The following is a 22208-nucleotide window of genomic DNA, read 5'->3' on the forward strand; positions in this document are numbered from 1 at the left end:
ATAGCAAAGTCCACTAAAGGAGGTAGAGCTTTTTTGCATTTGGCTCCCAAACTCTGGAACAGCCTTCCTGATAACGTTCGGGGTTCAGACACACTCTCTCTGTTTAAATCTAGATTAAAGACACATCGTTTTAGCCAAGCATTCAAATAATGCATCTCATAAACTTTTCCTGCAGTTATATCTGATCAAATGCTCATTATTAATCTTTTAGCTCTGGTTGAACAAATCTGTCTTTGCTTAGTTTGAACAGAAGATACACTAATTACGTTCCTATTTGTTCTCTGTTTCTGCCATGGGATTGACATCCCGTGGTAAGTAGGAATTCACAAGCTCCAGTGTGGATCCAGAACACTTAAGAAGAGATGATGCCAACCCCACAGAGGACTTCAGATGATGCCAACCCTGAAACAACACACAGCACTACCGAATCCTGCTGCTAATTTATAGTGTTCTTGTCTGTTTGATTATGTCATTATTTGATCTTTACCACACATCTCTGCCATATGTACATCAAGCTACTACTACGTATATTGTAAAAACGTTAATTTGGTGTAAAGTTGCTTTGCAACGATATGTACCGTGAAAAGCGCTATACAAATAAATTTGAATTGAAAAATGAATTGAATTACACAGCTGCTTGATAGATTATTTAGACGTTTCGTGTCAAAGTAATTAGACACGAAACACTGATCTGAGTTGAAATATTTGAAGCTTTCATGAAGAAATCCGTTGCTAGCAAACGGCAAGTTCAAACTAGACATTTTAGGGATACACTGCAGTCAGACCACTTTGCTTACACAACATTTCACCATTTCACCACATAAAAAATGGCAGCAGCTGTGTTTGTATGAAACATAAGAGCGAGTCCACGATACCAGGATGACAGACGCAAAGCTTTCGCCAAGAAAAACTATCAAGCATATAGCACTGATTTAAGTTGCCCCGAATGAGTCTGAGTTATTAGTTTTACCAGTTGTTATCGGGGAATAACATACCTTGGAATGTCATGACTGACCAATCAGAATCAAGCATTCCACAGAGCCGTGTAATCATTTAATTTAAAGCACAGCCGCCACAAATTCAGACATACTTATTTTTTGGGGCTTTTTATGCCTTTTATTGTGATATGATTGTAGAGAGATGACAGGAAAGAGCTGAGAGGAGAGAGGGGAGCGGGATCGGCAAAGGGCCTCAAGATGGGAATCAAACTCAGGTCACCGTGAGCGCAGTTGTGCTATATGTCGGCACACTAACCACGAGGATATTGGCACCAATGTCCCAAATTCAGCCTTAACAGCTCTTATTTACTTTGAGATCATTGTGAGGTTAAATACAGATTTGAAATCATAACAAGAAATAGTTTAATAGCTATGATACTGGGTTTGAAATCAAATGTTTGCATAGAAAACACTAGCATCTAACAATGCCTTGGAAAAAACAATCTTAAAAAATAAAGTTTATGCATAAACCCAAATAGGAAATAAAACAGTTATCGAATAAGCATGTGTCCTATTCTGTGTCCTACACTCCTGAAACATTGGTGTCTCATTTTAGAGCAGTCAATGCAATTTAAAAGAAGTCAATTGAATCTGTAAGTGGGGGTGGGTGTGTGAAAAAATTCAGATGTAATCACTGGCATTTTTCAGAAGTAACTCGTTTAATTACACATTTTTTTCTCAGTAACTGTAACTAATTACAATTACATTTATTTTGTAATTAAATTACGTAATTCCGTTACATGTAACTAGTTACTCCCCAACACTGTATATATATAATTATTATTATCATCATTTAATACATATATTTTTTCCACAAAATCTGCTAAAAATGTACAAAAAAGACAGAAACACAACAAAATTAACAAAACTTTTTAAAAAACGCATGCATAATATATCTGTTTAGTTTTTACTCATTTTATTTCAGTTTTATTTTTGCTGTTTTAGCACACACAACTATATTAAAATGATAAAAAAAAAAATTATTTTATTTTATGTTTATCTGAAGTAACACAGTTTTATGGTTATAATAACCCTAACACACACACACACACATATATATATATATATTATTGATGTTGCATGGAGGGACAAACACTTTTTTTAGGCATAAACAAAACTTTGCTAAACTTATGCATAACACCAAACTTGATTCATAATCATAAGATTCTCTTTGTATATTCATTACATGCAGGCAGGGAAATCATTTCCTTCTTTTTTTCTGTCATGCGTGTGTCAGCTGTGAATGACACTGCTTCTTGTGCTCATTCAGCTCTTGTTTGTTAGTTTATCAGATTTTCTGTTGTCCAGAGACGAACACGGACACTTTCACATCGCACTGAAAATCTAAAACGTACATGACGTGCAGAATCTCATTTATCAACACACCGGTGGATTTGTAAAAATATCTAATCAACTGATGACACTTGATTCAATCAAACAAAACATTTGCACAAGACAGTGGATCTGTCACGGAGATTTAGACTGTAGACGTGTTGTTTTAATAACTTTGTAAAACCAGAAATACAGTGAAAGTTAAAGATACATAATTAAATCTGAAAAAAAATCTGTTGCCTTAGTAATGATCTTTTTCTAAATCTAGACCGTTTGAGTAACATGAGTTGCAACACAACGTTGCATTAATTCGGGTGTGTCCGACCAGCGAGATTAGATTTGACATTCCTAAAGTTCATTTAGGGACACATTTCCAACATCATTTTAAACACGTGCAATGCAAACTAAAGGAATAGTTCATTCAAAAATGAAAATTTTTGAAAATATCCTCATTCCAAGGCCATCCATGATGTGGATGAGTTTGTTTCTTCACCAGATTTGTAGAAATGTCATTACATCACTTGCTCACCAATGGAAGTAAATGGGTGCCGTCAAAATGAGAATCCAAACAGATGATAAAAAACATCCACAAGTAACCCACACCACTCCAATCCATCAATTAACATCCTGAGAAGACAAAAGAAACACATTTTAAGTAAAATCCAGGTCCATAATCCATACTAACACTTCCTCTAGGGGAAAAAGTGGTGTGGTCCGAATCAGTAGAGAAAGCCAAAACAGTCTAAACAAATATGTGGCTGGATTTTGATGTGAGTGGTGTGGATTACTTGTAGATTATTGTGATGTTTTAATCAGCTGTTTGGACCTTCGTTCTGACGGCACCCATCCGCTCCAAAGGATCCATTGGTGAGCAAGTGATGCAAAGCTGCATTTAAACAAACCTGGTGAAGAAACAAACTCATCCTAATATTGGATGACCCGAGCACATTTTTATTTTTGGGTTTCTGTTTCTTTAAAAGTACTCCAGCATTCGGAATGTTTGGATTGGCACAGGAGCGCGTTAAGCCACGCCCCGTTTCGAGCAGTGGGCGTGGTCAGCACATGTGTCAGCAGCATCACGGGTCAGTCTAACATTCTCACCCTCATCCGCCTGGATTACTTCAAACTATCAGGAGAGACACCCGGAATGTGTCTCCTCACATCAGTCCTCCTCTTCATCACCTCATAAGGGACACTCGCTGAATCACAGGTAGGACAAATGAATATTTAATGTCTTAAACATACCGCTTTCAGCATAAAAACACATCTGAGTTCAAGTAAAACCTAGGTTTAGACAAAAATCTCAAGTGTCATCTTAGTAGTGTTCCAAAACGCTGATTATACATTGTGAATATGGCGCTGAGGAGGAAAAATCGCCATGTTTCGGAGATGAAGCTTGACTGTCGGTAAAGCAGCGGAGATTTTGTTACTATTTGTCTTTTGTTTATTGGTCTGAATATGGAAACAATGTTGCGTTTGTCCTATGAAGCCAAACATCAGCTGAAATCACTGTCTTGACACGTTCACGTTTGTTTGTCATTTCCTGAGTTAAGCATGTAAACAACGCGCAGAATTGTTGTATGTAAAGATGATTTATTGATGCTGTCTCGTCATTTTAAGACATGCTGTCCTCTTCAGTCGCTGCCTGTGCTTTATTTCACCGTGTGGGAGTAAATGCATCAGTGTGGGCGATATTTTCAGGAGATCAGATGGACAACAGCAATCAGATGTGGAGGTGGAGAGGCTTTCTGAAGAGCCCCAGTGCTTTCAGTGCGTTATGTTAGTGCTGGAGTTGAGGAAGAGTCTCAATATGAAGCAGATGTTGTGCTGAAATGCAGCTGCTGTGTGTAAAAACAGTGCATTAGATGGAGTTGATCAATATAAGAAGCCTTATCAGGTGTTTTGGGCTTTGTTTTCACATATTTTAAGACCAAATTGCTGGATTAACTCGGTCGAAACCATTTTTCTCAGAAATTGCTAGTAAATTTGCAATTATTTGCAAAGAAAAGGCAAGTAACACATTGAATTTATTGAAAAAAGGTAAACGGTATTTTCTTACGTACATAATCTTTGTTTTACTGTATTTCAACTTTGAATATCATTTTTAGTTTGATAAAATTAAATTAATATGTGACTTCTAATAGTGTAAAAACATGGCTTTTTGCTGCATTATTGCATTTTTACTGTAGTAGTGTGGTATTTTGCACAATTACTACAATTCAGTCCACAAAAATAGCAATGCAATAGGATTTTAAAAGTATAATTTTTAATAAAAAATATTTTTTATTTAAATTTTTTTATTAAAAATTAAAATTGCTAAATAAAAAGACAACTGTGAATTTTTTTTATTTGCAATTCCTTACCCAAAAATAGCAATGCAATATAATTTTAAAATAAAAAAATCTTAAAATGATTATTACATGAAAATGTGCTGTTTGTGAATTTTTTTTTTTGTTTACAATTCTTTACATAAAAATAGCAATGCAATATGATTTTAAAATTAAAATCTTAAAATGATTGTTAAATGAAAATGTGCTGTTTGTGAATTTTTTTTAATTTTTAGTTCCTTAACCAAAAATAGCAATGAAATATTATTTTAAAATTAAAATCTTATAATGATTGATAAATGAAAATGTGCTGTATGTGAATTTTTTATTTTCAATTCATTACCCAAAAATAGCAATGCAATATAATTTTAAAATAAAAAAAATCTTAAAATGATTATTAAATGAAAATGTGCTGTTTGTGAATTTTTTTTATTTTCAGTTCCTTAACCAAAAATAGCAATGAAATATGATTTTAAAATTAAAATCTTATAATGATTGATAAATGAAAATGTGCTGTATGTGAATTTTTTATTTGCAATTCTTTACCTAAAAATAGCAATGAAATATGATTTTAACATAAAAAAAACTTAAATGATTATTAAATGAAAATGTGCTGTTTGTGAGATTTTTATTTGCAATTCTTTACCTAAAAATAGCAATGAAATATGATTTTAACATAAAAAATCTTAAATGATTGTTAAATGAATATGTGCTGTTTATGATTTTTTTTTTTTTTTACAATTCTTTACATAAAAATAGCAATGCAATATGATTTTAAAATTAAAATCTTAAAATGATTGTTAAATGAAAATGTGCTGTTTGTGATTTTTTTTTTTTTTTTTTAGTTCCTTAACCAAAAATAGCAATGAAATATGATTTTAAAATTAAAATCGTATAATGATTGTTAAATGAATATGTGCTGTTTGTGAATTTTTTTTTTTATTTACAATTCTTTACATAAAAATAGCAATGAAATATGATTGTAAAATTAAAATCTTATAATGATTGATAAATGAAAATGTGCTGTATGTGAATTTTTTTATTTGCAATTCTTTACCTAAAAATAGCAATGAAATATGATTTTAACATAAAAAAATCTTAAAAGATTATTAAATGAAAATGTGCTGTTTGTGAATTTTTTTTTTTTATTTACAATTCTTTACATAAAAATAGCAATGCAATATGATTGTAAAATTTAAATCTTAAAATGATTATCAAATGAAAATGTGTTGTTGGTGAATTTTTTTGTTTAGAATTCCTTAACCAAAAATTGCAATGCAATGTAATTTTAAAATTAAAACCTTAAAATGATTATTAAATAAAAATGTGCTGTTTGTGAGATTTTTTTTTTTTTTTTTTTTTTTAATTTATTCTTAACAATTCCTTACCCAGATATAACAATGCAATAAGGTTTTTAACATTGAAAAAAGTATTGCAATATGATTTTAAAGTCAAAATGTTTACATTATTATTAAAAGAAAAGCTGTGAAATAAACCTTTAAAAATCTGTTAAATAACACCAGATTATTGCAGCTTTACTGTCATTTATTGTAATTATTAATTTAGTCAGGTGTGTCTGCTGAGTCAAGTATGATCTTATGGGTGTTTATCATGACATTTACATGTTAGAGGCTTGGCAAAGTTGGATCTCATGCAATGCATTGTGTTTTTTGTGATTCAGCTGTTTATATGGTGAATAATGTCTAATTCTCTAGACTCTTGTTGATGATATAATAAAGTGAGAGGTTGGCTGCTAGATTGAATAATGCATCCGTCATCAAAAACAAAACTGCATTGCTCTCTGTGCTGTTATCATTCTGGCACGATCCCTGTTATTTTATGTAAGTGGTTATTAAACGGCCTATTTGCATTTCACAGGAAACGGCTGCTGTTTGTCCCGTTAGATTGTGTCGTGTAAGCGTGACAGCCAGAAAAGGAGGAAATGTGATAAATTCACACTATTTCTAGTGATGCTCTTAATAAGTCACACATTCCAGTGAAATGAACAAGCCGTCGTTTGCAGGAGTGTTTATATGCAATCTCTGTACTTATATGGACTGTGCTTTTGCACTCAACTTCTGCACAGCCAAATTTCATCTGAAGAGGAGTGCTGTATGACTGATTTTCGTGTTTGCAGGTTTGAGACAAACACACGTGATTGTAGTGTTCATAAGTGGGTTATCATCACCCGTGAGAGGGTCTGACCTCACAGAGAAGCTTTATCAAGGTCAACACAGAGAAGACGCTTCGCTGTATCTGCGCTTCTGTTCAAAGCCATTACTGTCAAATAACCTTTGGACTGTTTGGGCGTTCTAGCTGCTTCTTGAAAGTATTAAGGTGAATCTCATGAAAACACGTCCGGGTTGTATTTTACCCCAAAAATCTAACAATGGGATTTTTAGGGGGGAAAAAAATTCTTGACAGTCACCAAAAACGGGATTTTTTTAAAGACAAAATTTTAACGTGATTACTTTTTTAAAATGTTTAAATATTAAAAGGATTACTAAAGAAAATTTTGTTTTTTTGTGACACTATTTTCTTCATAAATCTATCCCAAAAAAATAACAATGCAATATGATTTTACACTGTAAAAAAAGTTGTTTCAACTTAAAAAAGCAAGTGTTCGTGATAGCTTAAAAATGTAAGTTTCATCAGCATGAAATGTTATGTTGTACTACATGAAAACGAGGATATTTGAGTTGAGTAAACTTAAAATTTTAAGCCAGCACAAACACTTTTTTTTAAGTTAAAACAAGTTTGTTTGTTTTTTTAAATGTTAAAATTTCACTCCAAAAATGCAATGCAGTGGGATTTTATTAGAATTAAAATATTAAAGTGATTATTAAAGTAAAATGTGCTTTTTGTGACATTATTTTCTTGATAATTACGCTCAAAAAATTTAATGCAATGTGATTTTATTAAAGTTAAAATATTTAAATGATTATTAAATAAAATTCTCTTTTTTGTGACATTATTTTCTTAATAAATCCATCCCAAAAAATATGATGCAATATGATTTTATAGGTAAAATGTTAAAATGATTATTAAAAGAAAATGTGTTTATTGTCACATTATTTTCCTGATAATGTCACTCTAAAAATGCATTGCAGTGAAATTTAATCAAAGGTAAAATATTAAAGTTATTATTCATGTAAAATGTGTTTTTTGTGACATTATTTTCTTGATAATTCCACTCGAAAAATGCAATGCAATTGGATTTTATTAAAATTTAAATATTGAAATGATTATTAAAATAAAAATGAGCTTTTTGTGACATTATTTTCTTGATAATTTCATTTAAAAAATGCAGTGCCATGGGAATTTATTAAAGTTAAAATATTGAAATGATTATTAAATAAAAATGTGTTTTTGTGACATTATTTTCTTGATAATTCCACTCAAAAATGCAATGCAATGGGATTTTATCAAAGTTAAAATGTTGAAATGATAAATAAAAATGTGCTTTTGTGACATTATTTTCTTCATTGCATCCTTAAAAATAGCAACAAAGTGGGATTTTAAAAAGTCAGAATATTAAAATGATTCTTAAAGCAAAATTTGCTTTTTGTGACATTATTTTAATAATCATAATTTCACTCCAAAAATGCAATGCAATGGGATTTTATTAAAGTTAAAATATTGAAATTATTATTTTAAAAATGTATTTTTTGTGGCATTATTTACTTGATAATTCCACTCGAAAAATGCTACGCAATGGGATTTGAAATGATTATTAAATAAAAAATGGTTTTTGTGACATTATTTTCTTAGTAATTGCATCCTTAAAAATAGCAACAAAGTGGGATTTTAAAACTCAGAATATTAAAGTTATTATTAAAGTAAAAATGTGCTTTTTGTGACATTATTTTCTTGATAATTCCACTCAGAAAATGCAATGCAATGGGATTTTAGTAAAGTTAAAATATTGAAATGATTATTAAATAAAAATTAGCTTTTTGTGGCATTATTTTCTCGATAATTCCACTCAAAAATGCAGTGCAATTGAATTTTATTAAAGTTTAAATGTTGAAATGACAAATAAAAATGTGCTTTTGTGACATTATTTTCTCAGTAATTGCATCCTTAAAATAGCAAAACAATGGGATTTTAAAAGTCAGAATATTAAAATTATTATTAAAGGAAAAATTGTTTTTTTGTGACATTATTTTTTTTATTATTCCATTTGAAAAATGCAACACAATGGGATTTTGTTAAAGTTAAAATATTAAAGTGTTCATTTTTTTATTAAATTGTGCTTTTTGTGACATTATTTTCTTTAATAATTCCATCCTTAAAATAGAAACACAATGGGATTTTTGAAATCAGAATATTAAAATGATAATGTGCTTTTTGCGACTTTATTTTCTTAATAACTCCGTCCCAAAAAATATCAATGCAATATGATTTGTGATTATTTTTACGTTAATTCACGTTATGTCAACACAACGGGTTTTGTATTGTAAACTGTTCAAACGATTATTATTTTTTATTATTATTATAATTTTTACATTTTAAATAATAAGTTTATTATTTATTATTATTATTAATTTTTTTTTTATTATTTCATGACAGTTTCATCCACAAAAAATAGCGTTTTTTTTTTTAAATATACAAAATGATTATTATATGAATGCTTTGTCATGAAAATGCTTCTATCTGCATGGTTTTGGGTCAAATTATGGCCTGATTTAATGATTCTGTGCGATTCACTCTTCAGGAAAAATGACCACGGCAGTGGGAAAAGCAGAAGCATTGAGTCGTATTGTTCTGTGAATTTCCCTTCACGTGAAAGTCTTTCCTTCCTGACTAAGCATGTGACATGTGCTGAAGACATTCGAGGGTCTGTGTGAAGGACATTCCTGGCATTCATGCAGAGATTCTTGCATGAACGTTTGCGCAATTTGTTCTAAAAGGGAGTGTTTTGCTTTATCTGAGCGTCTGAGTTGAGTTAACATAACGGCATGACTGGTATTTCAGTAGATTTGTATCAACTTCAGGTGCTTCAGTATGTCGTAAATAAACTTATCTTGTTATTTCTTGTTCTGTGAGGGTCTTTGTTTTGAGTATCTAGCATCCAGAGATGAACAAGCCCAAATATGCCCAACTTTCTCTGAGACGAACATCTAAAATAGCTTTTTCTCTCCCGCTAAATAAAGCATCTGTCTGACTTTCTCTCTGTCAAAACAAACTGGGTAGAAAAAGGAAAAGTGCATCCAGTGCCAAAGATGCTCTGGCACTTTTGTTTAGCTTCGCCGTGGCATAAGCGCTCTTTTGTCGGCAGTAAATCCCTGCAGGACGTCCCGCTGTGGCTGATGGGACAGATTCCAGCGCTGGGCTGGTGTGTTTAGTGTAACATCATCAGATAAACAGTAAAGATCGAGTTGAATCAGCAGATGGATGTGCAATGCACTGCAATGCTTGTTGTCCTAACAATCAAGTGTTTGTTTAAAAAGTCAGTGAGCGTCCTGGAAAACACTTGCAATCTGTTTTAAGCATCTGATTTGTAAAAAGTCTTTTCTGCTCACCAAGTCTGCATTTATTTGATTAAAAATGCAGTCAAAAATCTGAAATATTATTGCAATTCAAAATAGCTGTTTTCTATGTGAATCTATGTTAAAAAATTATTTATTTCTGTGATGCGCAGCTGAATTTTCAGCATCGTTACTCCAGTCTTCAGTGTCACATGATCCTTCAGAAATCATTCTAATATGCTGATTTGCTGCTCAACAAACATTTCTGATTATTAGCAATGTTGAAAACAGTTGTGCTGCACAATATTTTTGTGGAAACATAATATAAAAGTTGTATTTTTTCAGATTTTTTGATGAAGAGAGAGCTCAAAGGACATCATTTATTTTGGTAAAATTATAAATGTTTTTATCGTTACTTTTCTTCAATTTAATGCACCTTTCCTGAATTTAAATGTTAATTTCTTTTAAAAATATATAATAAATATAATATAAAATATGCTTATACTAAGTATATTTTTGTCTCTTCTGCTCACCGATAGGGTTGTGACGATGAGGAAATTTCCCCACCGGTTAATCGACATGTGACAACACCGGTAATACCGGTATCACCGTGGGGGTGGGGGTTTCCTCTTTTCCTCTTTTCCTCTGCGTTTAAATAGCTTATAAATGCGTGCGCATTATACTTTCACTTTCAGTTTTGCGGGAATTGGCAATTCGGCGTCAATTGTTTGAATGGACGACAACGAAAGTACAAAAAAAAAAAAAAAAAAATCACTGATATTAAACAGAACTTTTATTAACATAACGAAAAAAAAAAACAACGCCATTCTCTTTCTGTAAATTCGACTCCTCTCGTTCTCCTCACGTGATAAATTAAATATGACGCAATGTAGCCATGTTCAGTTTTTAATTATAGTGCATGCTCTCGTCTTAAGTAAATTATTTAGAATTATATTTTCCATTTAATTCAAATAAATATTTCATAAAAAAACGAATACTTAAAAAAAAAAAAATGTCGGGACGGTGTCACGGTGGAAAAGTGATGTCACCGGTGTTGCGTCTTAAAACCGGTAACACCGTCAACACCGTCTATCGTGGCAAGCCTACTCACCGAGGCTGCATTTATTTATCAAAAATATGGTAAAAAATCTAAAATATTATTGCAATTTACAATAGCTGTTTTCTGTGTCAATCTATGTTAAGATGTAATTTATTTCTGTGATGCGCAGCTGAATTTTTAGCATCATTACTCCAGTCTTCAGTGTCACATGATTCTTCAGAAATCATTCTAATATGCTGATTTGCTGCTCAACAAACATTTCTGATTATTATTGATATTGTAAACAGTTGTGCTGCACAATATTTTTCTGAAAACTGTGCATGCATGTTATTTTTCAGGATTCACAGATGAATAAAAAGTTCAAAAGAACAGCATTTATTTGAAATAGGAATATTTGGTAACATTATAAATTTCTTTACTGTTGCTTTTTATCAATTTTAATGCATCTTTACTGAATAAAAATATACATTTTTATTGCACATAAAATTTAACTTTAAGTGATGCAATTTTTTATTTTCAAGGCTGCTGTTCACAGTTTATCTAGATGATTATACTAAGTATATTTTGGTCTGTTCTGCTCACCAAGGCTGCATTTATTTGGTCAAAAATACATTGAAAATCTGAAATATTACTGCAATTTAAAATAGCTGTTTTCTATGTGAATCTATGTTAAAAAATAATTTATTCCTGTGATCAAAGCTGAATTTTCAGCATCGTTGCTCCAGTCTTCAGTGTCACATGATCCTTCAGAAATCATTCTAATATGCCGATCTGCTGCTCAACAAACATTTTTGATTATTAGCAATGTTGAAAACAGTTGTGCTGCACAATATTTTTGTGGAAACTGTGATGCATTTTATTTTTTCAGTATTCACAAATGAATAGAAAGTTCAAAAGAACAGCATTTATTTGAAATATGAATATTTGGTAACATTATAAATGTCTTTATTGTCACTTTTCATCAATTGAATGCATCCTTACTGAATAAAAATATACATTTCTTTTAAAAAATCTAAAATAAATTTAGAATTGCACATAAAACGGCATAATTTAAATGCCTTTTACATGGAAAATATTGATGCAAACTGAAATTTAATTGAACTTTAAGTGATGCAATTTTTTATTTTCAAGGCTGCTGTTCACAGTTTATCTAGATGCTTATACTAAGTCTCTTCTCACCAAGGCTGCATTTATTTGGTCAAAAATACAATTAAAAATCTGAAATATTATTACAATTTAAAATAGCTGTTTTCTATGTGAATACATTTTAAAATGTAATTTATTTTTGTGATCAAAGCTGAGTTTTTCAGCATCATTACTCCAGTCTTCAGTGTCACATGATCCTTCAGAAATCATTCTAATACAGACAAACTTTAATTGAAATGATTTTCAGGGCTGTTGTTTGCAATTGATCTAAAGGTGTATGTTAAGTATGACTTCGTCTGTACGTGAACCTCATATGGCTTTCTGACCTTTGCATTGGCGTCTGTATGTGAGATCAATAAAATCTCTCATCTCTGTGTGTATGTTAGGGAGATTCCTGTGTTTGTTGACTGTAAGGGTGTGTTCAGACAAAGCTTTCAGCTTTTGTTTACTTACAGTGATGTGGAATAGATCTGAACATGCTTCTACAAAGGACACAGTTATTTTCCAATTAAAAAAAAAACCTGTATTCTTCACAGTTAATGTGAAAACACTTAAGCCTGTGATTAAAATGAGTTTCATGTCAGCGCTTGCCATAGAAAACCTCTCTCTGATCCCAGAACAGCGCAGATGGTGAGTCAAAATGAAATATGCCAGGAAAGTCTGAACTCATGTGGAGAAAGACGAGAAGAGTTCATGTTAGGTTGAGTCTTGCAAGTCTGAACGGATCATCAATTCCTGTGGATTGAGCAAAGTGTTACGCTGCTGTTTTATCCTTCCTTCCTGGCTCTCGTTTCCTCTAAATATGTGCGTTTCTGATAGACGCTCTGACCTTCCTGCATCTTCAAGCCTAGTTTTGATCTTTTGTTTATCGGGAGTGTTTTAAGATGGGAATTATTCCTCAAGGCATGTGTCTTTATGCTTGACAGACGTCTCTTTGTGTCTCACCAGCACCAAATGTGCACTGATGACTCTTTTCTAGCACAGAATATGACTCTCTTTTATGAAAGTAGAATTGAGCTACATTTTCCATATTACTCATTTACAATGTTTATCACGATATTCATTCCCGTCTATGGGAAAATGTTTTGTTAGACCTTGAAAATGAAGGTAAACTTAACTATACCAGTAAACTTCACAGAGTCAGCTACCTTTTAATTTAGGGCATGAAATCTGTTTTATTTATTCATTTATTTATTTATTTATTATCATTATTATTATTTTTTAATAAATTCTGTTTTCTGTTTTATTTTTCCTGGATTCTGTTTTATGTTTTTCATTAAAAAGAATTGTGTCTAAAGAAATTAATTCTTTAAACTTTTAAACTAAACAAGCATTTAAAATGTAATCACATGAAAATATAACAATTAAAAATGAATAACATACAGCAATTTTGTCACATTATAAATTAAAAATTCATTAAAATACTTTAATTTATTGGTATAAATTAACCAGATGAAAATAAATATTGGTTTTATGATTTTTTTTTAAATTATAATAATAATTGTATGAATATAAAAATAAAATAAATAAGTATAATAATATTACAATTTATTGAAACATTTAATTATTATTTATTATTATTATTAGTATTATTATTATTATTATTATATTTTTCATCTGGTTTAATTTATACAGTATGCAGGTTCTGTTGTATAGCCTCTTTAATAATAATAATTTATTATTAATAATAATAATAATAATAATAATAAAAAAATTAAAACATTACATTGATTTATTATTATTATTATTATTAAATTATTAAATAAGAGGCTGTAAAACAGAACTTATTATTATTATTATTATTATTGTTGTTGTTGTTAATAATAATAATATTGTTGCTGTTGTTATAAGGAATATCATAAAAACAAAAAATATTTTTTATCTTTTTTTATTTATACAGTATGCAAGTTATGTTGCACAGTAACTTAATAATTAAGTAGTAATAATAATAATAAATCAATTAATTTTTTAATACATTTATTATTATTTATTATTATTATTATTATTTGGAAATCATAAAAACAATATTATTTTTTATCTTTTTTTATTTATACAGTATACAAGTTCTGTTGCACAGTGCCTTAATAATTAAATAATAATAATAATAATAATAATAAAGCAATTCTTTTTAAAATAAATGTTATTATTATTATTATTATTATCATTATTATCATTATTATTATTACAAGGACTAACATAAAAACTGTTTGTTTGTTTTTTTTTAATTATTACATTATACAAGTTCTGTTGCATAGTGCCTTAATAATAATAATAATAATAATAAAGAATTTTTTTTTAATACATTTATTATTATTATTATTATTATTATTATTATAAGAAACGTCATTTTATTAATCTATTACATTTCATACAGTGAGCAAGTTTTGTTGTGCAGATAATAATAAAAAAAATAATAATGTTTTAAATTTTATTTAAATTTTATTTCATATTTATATGACTGTTTGAGAAATACTTTTTTGGTAGACAATAGTTATATATGTCTGTCATAATTTCATCATGTTAAACCAGACTTTTATTTTGGCGGGTTGTAGTGAAGAGATTTGAGTTTCTGTGTGAATCTGAACGAAACTCCTATTATTGTGTGTTTAATTGTATTCTCTGCCTTTTACCTTCACAGGACCTTCATCTATCATCATCATCATCATTCATCATCATGTCTGGGAAATCGGACGGCGCGCAGAAGAAGTGGGCGGCCGTGCGGGGTCGACTGGGCTCGTCTCAGGACTCGGACGGCCCGCAGGAGGCCAACCTGGAGAACGCAGACGCCGAGCTGTGCATCCGTCTGCTGCAGGTGCCCACCGTGGTCAACTACTCGGGCCTGAAGAAGCGTCTGGAGAAGAGCGACCAGACCTGGATGGTGCAGTTTCTGGAGCTCTCGGGCCTCGACCTGCTGCTGGAGGCCCTGGACCGTCTGTCGGGACGCGGCTGCTCTCGAATCGCAGACGCCCTGCTGCAGCTGACGTGTGTGAACTGCGTCAGAGCCGTGATGAACTCGTCCGCCGGGATTCACTTCATCGTGGATAATGAGGGATACGTGCGCAAGCTGTCGCAGGGTAAAGCCGCTCTTACTGTATCATATTTGAGAAATCAGTGAGTGTCAAATCTGATCATCAGGATCTTTACTTTCACTGTTCTTCAGTGGAGGAATTATCATTGGATTGCATTGCATTTATGTTTGGATCATTTCAATCTCATCCTATTAAAACATATTATTGGAGATACAAAATGACCTCTGATATTTAGACCATTTTATGTCAGTATCTGCTCTACTGTTATAAAGATCTCATTGGTTTACATCACAAGCAGCAGAATTTTATCATATGAATTTCAGCATCTGCACCAAATTACATATTTTTGCATATAGTTGAATCTTTTTAAGTATTTTGTCTGAAGTTTCATTAAACCATTCCATTTTCCATTTCAAAAGATTTACTATTTTATAGTCATAATTACGACTTCTTTTCTCAAAATTACGAATGTTTACATTTTCAGAATTTGTTCAAAATTATTCATGTATCATAATTATGACTTATGACTTAATCTCATAATTCACTTGTCACAATTTTGATTTTCTATCTCATAATTTTGACTTTTTATCTCATTATAGCTTTTGATCTCATAATTCACTTATGTCATAATTTTGGCTTTTTATCTCATAATTATGGATTTTTATCTCATAATTTTGAATTTCTGTTTAAAAATGATGACTTTTTCTCAAAATTATGACTTGATGTATTGACTTTTTATTTCATAATTCACTTATGTCATCATATTTACCTTCTATCTCACAATTTTGACTTTTTGTCTCATAATTATGAATTTTTCTCATAACTCACTTTTGCCGTAATTTAAGGGATTTGTCTCATAATTATGACTTTTTATCTCATAATTCACTTGTCATAATTTTGACTTTCTATCTTTCAATATTACTTTTTTTTTAAATTATGACTTTAAATGTAATAATTATGATACATTATCTCACAATTCACTTGTCATAATTTTGACTTTCTCATAATTTTGGGTTTTTATCTCATAATTATGACATTTTGTCTCATAGTTCACTTGTCGTCATTTTTACTTTGTCTCATAATTGTGACTTAATTTATCATAATCATGACTTTTTAATCTCATAATTCATTTATGTCAATTTTGACTTTCTATCTCATAATTTTGACTTTTCATCTCATAATTATAACTTTTTCTCATAACTTACTTTTGTCATAAATTTGTCTTTTTATCTCATAATTAATTTATGTCATAATTTTGCCCTTATATCTAATAATTATGACTTTTTTCCAAAATTATGACTTAAAATGTCATAATTATGATACATTATCTCACAATTCTCTTATGTCATAATTTAGATTTTCTTTCTCAAAATTTTGATTTTATGTTATAATTCACTTGTCATCATTTGTACTTTCTTTCTCATAATTATGACTTTTTTCTTAAAATTATGACTTAATCTATCATAATCATGATTTTTTTAATCTCATAATTCAGTTATGTCTATTTTGACTTTCTATCTCATAATTTTGACTTTTCATCTCATAATTATGACTTTTTCTCACTCACTTTGTCATGAATTTGTCTTTTGATCTCATAATTAACTTGTCATAATTTTGACATATTTTTGACAAATTTTCCAAAATGATGACTTAAAATTCATAATTGATACATTATCTCACAATTCGCTTATGTCATAATTTTGACTTTCTTTCTCATAATTATGACTTTTTCTCATAACTCACTTTTGTCATAAATTTGTCTTTTTTATCTCATAATTCACTTATGTCATATTTTTGACTTTCTATTTTAAAATTATGACTTAATGTTTCATAATTATGACTTTTTAATCTCATAATTCAAGTATGTCATAATTTTGACTTTCTGTCTCATAGTGTTGACTTTTTAATAATTATGCCTTTTTCTCATAACTCACTTTTGTCATAATTTTGTCTTTTTATCTCATTATTATGACTTTTTTTCACAATTCACTTGTCATAATTTTGACTTTTCCATCTCAAAATTGACTTAAAATGTCATGTCAATAATTATGACACATTATCTCACAATTCACTTTTGCCATAATAGTGACTTTTTAGCTCATAATTTTGACTTTTTCTCATTCACTTATGTCATAATGTTGACTTTTTTTTATCTAATAATTCACGTGTCTCATAATTTTCTTCTCATAACTCACTTTTGTCATAATTTTGGTTTTCTATCTCAGTGTTAACTTTTTATTTCATGATTATGACTTTTTGTCATAACTTTTGTTATAATTTTGTTTTTGTTTTTTTTCTCATAATTATGACTTTTTCTTTCTCAGAATTATGAGACATAAAAGTCTGATGTGTCAAATATGATACTCAACAAAAGCATGCAAATTTTTATCTAAAGCATGCAAATATTTTGTCTAAAGGTTCAATAAACTAGTCCATTTCATAAACTTAGTTTTTATTCACTATAATTTTGTATATCAGGCTTGGTTCACCCAGAAATCATTTACTCACCCTCATGTTGTTCCAAACCCGCATTAGTTTCCTTCACGCTTCTCTTTGAACAATGCATGTGTTCACAATCCAAAAACGAGTCTGTCAAAGTCATGCAATCGCTGTTTCTACATCCGAAAGACGGATTTGGCCGAACTGTTCCTTTAAACCAGTGACTAACTAACTATCCAGTAGACCAGATAAATTCAGAAAACACACATTCCTCCAAAGCTTTGCTCACAGTATCTGCATTGCACAATCTTCACACCTATCACATGCTTCGGCTGTTTTTTTTTAACCATCAGATGTACAAAGTTCACATTACGTCTGCCAAAAATTAGCTGCTAACACATCCTAAAAGTGGAGAGGGACAAAACGATGGAGGAGGAAGCTCAAATGATGGAGGAGGAAGCTAAAATCATGGTTTTTCCATTCCCTTTCCCTCCAGCTCTGGATACGTCCAACACCATGGTAAAGAAGCAGGTGTTTGAGCTGCTGGCAGCCCTCAGCATGTTCTCCTCAGAGGGACACAGACTCGCTTTAGATGCTCTGGACCATTACAAGGCAAGTGTTTATGTGATTTATGTGATTATATGATTCATGCACTTCCATCTGGATCAGTTCAGGGATTGATATCAGGTCACACAGTGAGTTTCGAACTGAATTGCTCAGCTGAGACAGATAACGCGCGTCTCAAATGCGTCTCCTGTGACCCTTTGCGATGGATTTTAGCTCTTAATATGTCAGTGTGTGACTGCATGTGGGTAAACACACAAAGCTGTGTTTTTTTATTTAGTGATAGTTGTTCATGAGTCCCTTGTTTGTCCTAAACAGTTAAACTGCCTGCTGTTCTTCAGAAAAATCCCACAAATTCTTTGGTTTTTCAGCATTTTGTGTATTTGAACTCTTTCCAACAATGACTGTATGATTTTGAGATCCATCTTTTCACACTGAGGACAACTGAGAGACTCATATGCAACTATTACAGAAGGTTCAAACACTCACTGATGCTTCAGAAGGAAACACCATGCATTAAGAGCCGGGGGTGAAAACTTTTGAAATTTGAAGATCAGGGTAAATTTAACTTAATAAGTACTAAACTAACTTATAATAATAAGTACTTTAACTAACTTAAGTACTAAATGGGAAAAAATATGATATTTAGGCAAAATAAGAAAAATGTACACATTTTCATTATGTTCAAAAGTTTTCACTCCCCGGCTCTTCATGCAGCATTTTTCCTTCTGGAGCATCAGTGAGTGTTTGAACCTTCTGTAATAGTTGCATTTGAGTCCCTCAGATGTCCTCAGTGTGAAAAGATGAATCTCAAAATCATACAGTCATTGCTGGAAAGAATTAAAATAAACAAAAATGCTGAAAAACCAAAGAATTCGTAAGGAACTGAAGGATTTTTCTATAGAACAGCAGGTAGTTGTGTATGATTTTGAGAGATCCATCTTTTCACACTGAGAGCAACTGAGAGACTCATATGCAACTATTACAGTAAGTTCAAATGCTCACTGATGCTCCAGAAGGAAACACCATGCATTAAGAGTCGGGGGGTGAAAACTTTTGAAATTTGAAGATCAGGGTAAATTTAACTTATTTTGTCTTCTGGGAAACATGCAAGTATCTTCTGTAGCTTCTGAAGGGCAGTACTAAATGGGAAAAAAATATGATATTTAGGCAAAATAAGAAAAATGTACACATTTTCATTATGCTCAAAAGTTTTCACTCCCCGGCTCTTAATGCAGCATTTTTCCTTCTGAAGCATCGGTGAGCGTTTGAACCTTCTGTAATAGTTGCATATGAGTCCCTCAGTTGTCCTCAGTGTGAAAAAATGGATCTCAAAATTATACAGTCATTGCTGGAAACTTATTTTGTCTTCTGGGAAACATGCAAGTATCTTCTGTAGCTTCTGAAGGGCAATACTAAATGGGAAAAAAATATGATATTTAGGCAAAATAAGAAAAATTTACACATTTTCATTATGTTCAAAAGCTAATGCATGGTGTTTCCTTCTGGAGCATCAGTGAGTGTATTTATTTATTTAATCTATTGCTTTTAAATTTAAGATTTATACACCATCTGAAAGCTGAATAAATAAGCTTTCCATTGATGTATGGTTGGTTAGGATAGGACAATATTTGAAAATCTGGATTCTGAGGGTGCAAAAAAATCAAAATATTGAGAAAATTAAAGTTGTCAAATGAAGTTCTTAGCAATACATATTACTAATTAAAAATTAAGTTTTGAAAATTAAAAAAAAGGTTGTGTGTTTTTCTAACAGTCTGTGAAGACGCAGCAGTACCGGTTTAGTGTGATTATGAATGAACTCCAATCCACTGATAACGTGCCTTACATGGTGACTCTTTTGAGCGTCATAAACGCCCTGATCTTCAGCGCCGATGGCCTACGCCAGAGAGACAAGATGCGCAAGGAGTTCATCGGTACGTTCAACATAGCTGAATTCAGAAACACTTGAGATATAATAAAAATAGTATGAGTAGTATGCTAGTATGCATCTCTGAATTCAGCATGTACTGAAAATTTACAAAACAGAAATTTAACATTTATTTATTGCATACTGGAGAAAAAGTAAAAGTAGCATGCAAGTATGCTATTTAGAACAGCACTTTTTTCCAAATACAGCTTAGCATGCTACTGACTGCACAGAGTGCTTTAAATACAAACTGCATGCATACTGTATATTGCACATTTGGACCTGTTAGTAGGTCATCTGAGTTGCATACTACAAAACTAGTATGAGTAGTATGCTAGTATGCATCTTTGAATTTAGCCATAGATATTACATATTATGCAGCATGTACTGTTTACATTTGCCTACAATTTTTTAAAAATAGAAAATATAACATTTATTTATTGCATACTGCAGAAAAAGTAAAAGTAGCATGCAAGTATGCTATTTAGCACACAGCCCTTTTTCCAAATACAGCCTAGCATACTACTGACTGCACAGCGTGCATTAAATACTGCCTAGTATTTATGACGAATTGCATGTGAAACTGCATGCATACTGTATATTGCACATTTGAACCTGTTAGTAAGTCATCTGAGTTGTGCATAATATGCATGTTGCATACTACAAAACTAGTATGAGTAGTATGCATAGTATGCAATTGCAAACAGATCAAGTCTTAATTGCACTCACCTGTTTGTCACACAAGAGCACGCCTCCTGTTTGGTGCTTTAACACAACTTAGCTTTCCAATACTGAGCACTAGATGTTATTTATGGTATATTCATGGACTTTATGTTAATTTCTATCCATCAGGATTACAGCTGCTTCACCTGCTGCCAAAGTTAAGGTGAGTTTAAGTGTAAGTTTAAGCGTGCAACTGTTTTCAACAAATTAGAAGGAAATTAAACAATGCAGCATGCAAAAAATAATGAAACATGCAATAAAGCATGCATGTGTGTGCTTTAGAGAAGAGGATGATGAAGACTTGATTATTCAGTGTGAGGCGTTTGAAGAGGCCATGGCTGAGGATGAGGACGAGCTCCTGAGGCTTTATGGAGGAATTGACATGAGCAACCATCAGGAGGTCTTCACATCTCTGTTTAACAAGGTAAGCATCGCTCGTTTTACGGATTTGGGATGATCTGTCTGCTTTCTTTGATTTGTGTCGTGTTGAGTAACTCGTGGTGTGTCGTGTGTTTGCAGGTGAGCAGTTTCCCGTCTTCTCTGCAGCTGTTGTCCATCATGCAGGCGCTGCTGCTGTTGGGTCCCGAGCGAGCGGATATCTGGCAGGCGCTGGAGGCGCTCGCTAACCGAGCCATACTGATCGCTCAGAGCTGTGAGTTTCTGTCTTTGCAGTGCATTTCAGTCTGTTTCTCATAGAATCCATTCAGATTGAAATGCTTTACCGGTGAATATAGTTTTATGTTAATGGAGGTGAACTGTCCTACTGTGTAAACCTCTCTTTTAAACCTTATTTCTTTTAAATCATTCTCTGATGTAGAAATGTTATGGGTGGACTGTCATTGTTATTATGGACTGTCTTTTTTAACTAAAAGGTAAATCACTCACTGATAAAGAAGTAGCAAGATTATTTTTTGTTGTTGTTGTGTTTTTTTTTTTTTTTTTTTTTTTTTTTTTTTTATCATGGTATTTCATTACTGCTTTATGTCCTTCATATTTACATTTTTATTCATGCTTATTTATTAATTTATACAATCTTGGTTTTTATTTACTTGTTTATTTGTACATTTAATTGTTTATTTACTTATTTTAATTGTAATTAAATATTTTTAAATTATTTTTTAAATTAATATAATTTTAATATTTTCAATTTTGTTTTTTACTAGTATGCCTATTTGCTTATTTACTTGATTTA

At 31.3% G+C, this 22208-nt stretch overlaps 1 protein-coding gene across 7 annotated transcripts in view; it reads left to right on the forward strand.

The window, feature by feature from the left end:
• The first annotated feature begins 3384 nt into the window (after positions 1-3384).
• inf2 (inverted formin 2) overlaps positions 3385-22208 on the forward strand; it is a 45826-nt gene continuing 27002 nt past the window's right edge. For 6 of the 7 annotated variants that reach the window (XM_051133670.1, XM_051133673.1, XM_051133672.1 and 3 more), the window contains exons 1-7: positions 3385-3540; positions 14973-15408; positions 18299-18414; positions 20141-20300; positions 21146-21179; positions 21299-21440; positions 21536-21668. In XM_051133670.1, the coding sequence (XP_050989627.1) occupies positions 15009-15408; positions 18299-18414; positions 20141-20300; positions 21146-21179; positions 21299-21440; positions 21536-21668 (985 nt within the window). In that variant the 5' untranslated portion in view covers positions 3385-3540; positions 14973-15008. Of the gene's footprint in view, positions 3541-14972; positions 15409-18298; positions 18415-20140; positions 20301-21145; positions 21184-21298; positions 21441-21535; positions 21669-22208 lie in introns of those variants that run through there. The other variant, XM_051133677.1, reaches the window with a different exon arrangement.

This window comes from Labeo rohita, chromosome 17 (genome assembly GCF_022985175.1).
Source record: "Labeo rohita strain BAU-BD-2019 chromosome 17, IGBB_LRoh.1.0, whole genome shotgun sequence".
NCBI classification, from domain to species: Eukaryota; Metazoa; Chordata; class Actinopteri; order Cypriniformes; family Cyprinidae; genus Labeo; species Labeo rohita.